The 4,695-nt window shown below is 44.7% G+C and overlaps 1 protein-coding gene across 1 annotated transcript in view; it reads left to right on the forward strand.

Annotated features, from left to right (window-relative positions):
* Window positions 1–211: 211 nt before the first annotated feature.
* Window positions 212–4,695, forward strand: part of LOC122556887 (neuropeptide Y receptor type 2-like) — an 18,032-nt gene continuing 13,548 nt past the window's right edge. Inside the window, exon 1 of the mRNA XM_043704147.1 lies at window positions 212–510. Within this exon, the coding sequence (XP_043560082.1) occupies window positions 482–510 (29 nt within the window). The 5' untranslated portion in view covers window positions 212–481. The remainder of the gene's footprint in view (window positions 511–4,695) is intronic.

A 4,695-nucleotide genomic window follows, 5' to 3' on the forward strand; every position in this document is an offset into this window, starting at 1 on the left:
TTCTGTGCTTCTGCGTTAAGTCTTTTATTTCAATCTCTGTATAAAGAGGTAGCCAGATTGCAATCGTTGGAAGAGAGAGTAGAAATACAGAATGAAACCACAGACATGGTTAAAAGCTCCCTTTTAATTGGAACCCCGCCCTCCTCTCCCTCTCTCTAAAAGCTTAGGAGTAGCAATTTATTTAATCAGAAAGCTACAGAGCAGCGAGAGAGGCTGGATGCAGACCGCACTGAGTGTTAGACACGCTTCTCTCGCAGCCCATTGTAAGGCTTAAAAAAAATGTATAGAAGGAGGAACAATTAGGACGTTTCAGCATCTATGCGAAGATGTTTTATTTTTAATTGTGGTTGGGACTGGGACTCTGTAAATGAGCTGTTTAATAACTCTACTCTCGCCCAGTCCCTGCTCGCTGGATTTGTGTGTCTGACACCGCCAGTTCTCCAAACCCTCCTGGTGCAGGAGCGGGGATGAAGCAGCCCTGATGTCCACTTGGCCGGAGATAGGGTATTGGTAAGGAATTTCGCTGGTCAGTTGCAAATAGGCGGTTACTGCTGAGGAGATATGTACAGTAATATGTTGCCAGTTTTGACTCGCGTGCGGTGTATTAGGAGCCCGTGTGTGCTGAATGCCTGACAGTGGTCAGTGTGCAATGGGCACTGGAAGGTGGGTTCACTGCTCACCTTCAGTTTACACCGTTGGACTATCCCATCACGTCCATCTGCAGCGGCTGAACTAAGGTAAAGTTTGTCCGGGTTTGCAAGTGGAAGTTGAGTGGGGCTGCAGAGACTGCAGTTAAAATAAAGCCAAACTTTACGTTAATAATAGATGAGAGTGACTGTTTCCGAAGATGTTGCTGCTCAGAACTCGTTAGCTCTTCCTCCTTAGACTGGCTCGCTGATCCAAAACGGACCCTTTCATTGTCAGCTGAGATCCCTGCAGTGAGCTGATGAGCCGCTTGATGTTGAGCCCCTGGTCCAGGCTCCTGGTCCCGCCCACTGAATTGCACTGCCCAAGTTTCCACAGCCTTGGAACCTCAGTCACTGCAGGAAAGGAGAGGATTGTGGGATAGAAAGAGGCCACTCAGCCCCTCCAACTATATCTCCATACAACTGGGATCATGGTGACTCTTCATTGTCTCTCCATCCCTGTCCACTTTGGTTCTGCACCCATCAAAATTCATGGCTCTCAGTTCCACTTCCATTGGCTTTATTGTCCTCAGCAGGGGAGGTCTCAGTCTAGTGGTCTTACTGCTGGACCAGAGACCCAGTTAAAGTTCTGGGACCTTGGTTCCAACCCACCACAGCAGATGGTGGAATTTGAATTCAAGAAAAAAACAAATCTGGAATTAAGAGTCTAATGATGACCATGAATCAATTTCCAATTGTCAGGAAAATCCCATCTGGCTGACTAATGTCTTTTAGGGAAGGAAACTGCCATCCTTACCTGATCTGGCCTCCATGTGACTCCAGACCCATAGTGATGCAATTGGCTCTTAACTGCCCTCTGCATAATTAGGGATGAGCAATAAATGCTAATGTAGCCAGTGCAATCCTGTAAATGATTAATAAAACAACTTGAGGTCGTGGGGACAGGTTTACAAATCAATGCTACCCTTTAGGTGAAGACATGTTTTTTACCATTACAACTGAAAGGCTAACTTCTCAATTTAAGGTTATGTCCCCCATTTTCTGTACTCCAACCCTCACAGAGAAGTGCAGGCTGGGATGTAATGAGACAGTATCTGAATTTAAAGTGAGACATAATACCTTCACTTTGTCTTTTGCAGAGCTCTGCTTAATATTGTTTCCTGTTTGCTTGGCAATCAGTCTCTATAATTTTTTGGTTCTCTTCACAGAATCAGCTTTCCAGATCTTACTCTTTAATCCCTTCCTATACTTTTATCAGCTCAAGCACCTCTCTATCTTGATCTCTCTTTTTCTCCCTGTCTTTCACCTCCTTCATTCCTTATCGCTCCTTCATCTGAAAAGGAGCAGCATGCTGGGTAATGGGGTGAGCTTGTGGGAATGGTTCCAGGTGAGCTGTTCATTTGGACAGCCATTGCAGACATGATGAATCAAACAGATTGCTTCTGCACTCTAAAGGTCCTGTGATCCTATGATCACCTCTATCATTAGTTCCATTATCCATTGAGGTTGTTGACAATGTCATTATTTCTCACTCATTTGTCTCCTCCAGCTTCTGTCAGAGCTAGTTTCTGAGCCATGGGCTCACTGTTATCTCTGAGTTCGGCACCCACCTTGTTTGTTGGATGGAATGTGGGGCCCCAAAAAACTTCACCCCATTCAGGTCCAACACGCCCAGTGATAGGGGAAGGGGTGTCCTTGCTTTTTATTCTGTTTAGTTAATGGCATCATCAGCATTTTTTTTGCTCATGTCTAACCTCCCTCAAACCATTTTCAGAGTGCTATCGAGAGCCAACCACCTTTCTGTGAGTTTGGAGTCACATAGGCCAGACTGAGTAATCGTGGACTCCCTGCAGTGTGGAAACAGGCCCTTCGGCCCAACCAGTCCACACTGACCCTCTGAAGAGTAACCCACCCAGACCCATTCCCCTATCCTATTACTCTACATTTACCCATAACAAATGCACCAAACCTACACTTCCCTAAACACTACGGGCAATTTAGCGTGGCCAATTCACCTAACCTGCACATCTTTGGATTGTGGGAGGAAACCCACGCAGACACGGGGCGAATGTGCATGCAGCCAGTCACCCGAGGCTGGAATCGAACCCGGGTTCCTGGCGTTGTGGGGCAGTGGTGCTATCTGCTGAGCCACTGTGCCACTCATGACTGCAGGCTTCCTTCCATTAGCGAATCAGATTGGCTTATGGTAAAATAAAAGCCATTGTAATTGTCATGGTCACCGCCCCTTGATTTGAGGTTTTTTTTAACTGCATTTACATTAATTACATTTCACCAGCTGTCATTGTGGGATTTGAACAATCGCCCCTGGATCAGTAACACAGGCTTATAGATTAATAGTGTCAGACAGTTCATCAACCTACGAATCTTTGCACTAATTTCTACTGTACTACAAGGCAGAAAAGCAAAGATAACCAACGATAATTATTGAATTGTTGAACGGAGGATTGTACATGGTTTAGGTTGAAGTTCAGTGTTCCTCTGGAATCTAAACCTTTTATTCTTGACTAGAACTTTATTGCACCATCACTGTAACCAACTCCTTTGCAGAGATTTCTTTTACAGAACAACTAAGATTGTTAGGATTAGAAATGGACTGCCTGGGAGAGTCGTGCAAGTGGATTCCAGAGGGGGTTTCAAAAGAGAGTGGGATATATATTTGAAAGTGATGAATCTAGAGGACTATGGAGAGAGGGCTGAAGAGTGGGACGAGCTGGGTAGCTCTGCTGGGAGCCATACAGACATGTTGGGTGGAATGGTCTCCTTATGTACTGTAAAATGCAATGATTCTATAGTCATTAACCTCTGTTTGTGCCATTAATTCATTTGTTTTCTTCTGAATACTGCGCACATTCGAATAAAGCACTATTAATTTCTCAAATCTTCTCCAAACTCGCAAAGAGCTATTAATTTAGCCTTTTGCCATTCTCCCCAACTCCCTCCACCTGATCTGTTTCTTTTCTTTCTGTTTGTATGCAAAGCCTTTCATATGTACCCAGACTGTCGTCATCTAAGCAGATACCCTGCAATGCTGCCCTGTCCCTTCAAAGACCAAATAACAGTATAGCACAGAGACAGGCCCTTTGGACCACCAAGACCATGCTGACTGTGCTACTATAAACCTTTTGCCTCTATGTGGTCTGTATCCCTCTATTCCCCTGCCTATTCATGTATCGATCAAGATGCCTCTTAAACATTGCTATTGTATCTGCCTTCACCACCTCCTCTGGCAGCACATTCCAGGCACTTACCACCCTCTGTGTGTAAAAAAACTTGCCTCTCGCGTATCCTTTAAACTTATCCCCTTTTACCTATATCACGTAGTAATTGAAATTTCTACTCTGGGGAAAAAGACTATTCATTCTATTTGTACGTCTAATAATTTTTGTAAATGTCTGTCAGGTCACCTCTCATCTTTCAAAGTTCATGTGGGGAAAAAAAAAGTTTGTCCGATCTCACCCCATGGCTAATATTCTCCAAACCAAGCAGCACTCTGGAAAACTGTTTCAGTACTCTCTCCAAAGCCTCCACATCCCTCTGGTAGCGTGGTAATCAGAACGGTACATAATATATCAAATGTGGCCTCACTGAAGTTCTATACAGCTGCAACACGACTTGCCAATTTTAATACTCTGTACCCTGACTGATGAAGGCAAACATACCATAACCTTTCCCTCAATTCTTCTCTATGCCAGTTACTGTATACTTCCCTCCTGCATTAGATCTTCAAAACTGAATTACCTTGCATTTGTCCAGATTAAACTCCACCTGCCATTTCTTTGCCCAGACTATCTACAGAGGAACCTCGATTATCTGAATGAGATGGGCAGGCACCATTTCATTCGGATAATTGATTATTCGATAAATTAATTCAATATCTTTTCCTCTGGGGCTCGGAGTTTTCTGTAAACTCTGCTCCCTGTTCAGGAGATAAGGCAGCATCACAGGCGTGTGAGGCCCCGCTCCTGCCCACCCCCAAACCCGGTCCAACGCCAACGCCCACCCCCTCCCACACCCCAACCACATCCAA

This window comes from Chiloscyllium plagiosum, chromosome 14, assembly GCF_004010195.1.
Source record: "Chiloscyllium plagiosum isolate BGI_BamShark_2017 chromosome 14, ASM401019v2, whole genome shotgun sequence".
Classification (NCBI taxonomy): Eukaryota; Metazoa; Chordata; class Chondrichthyes; order Orectolobiformes; family Hemiscylliidae; genus Chiloscyllium; species Chiloscyllium plagiosum.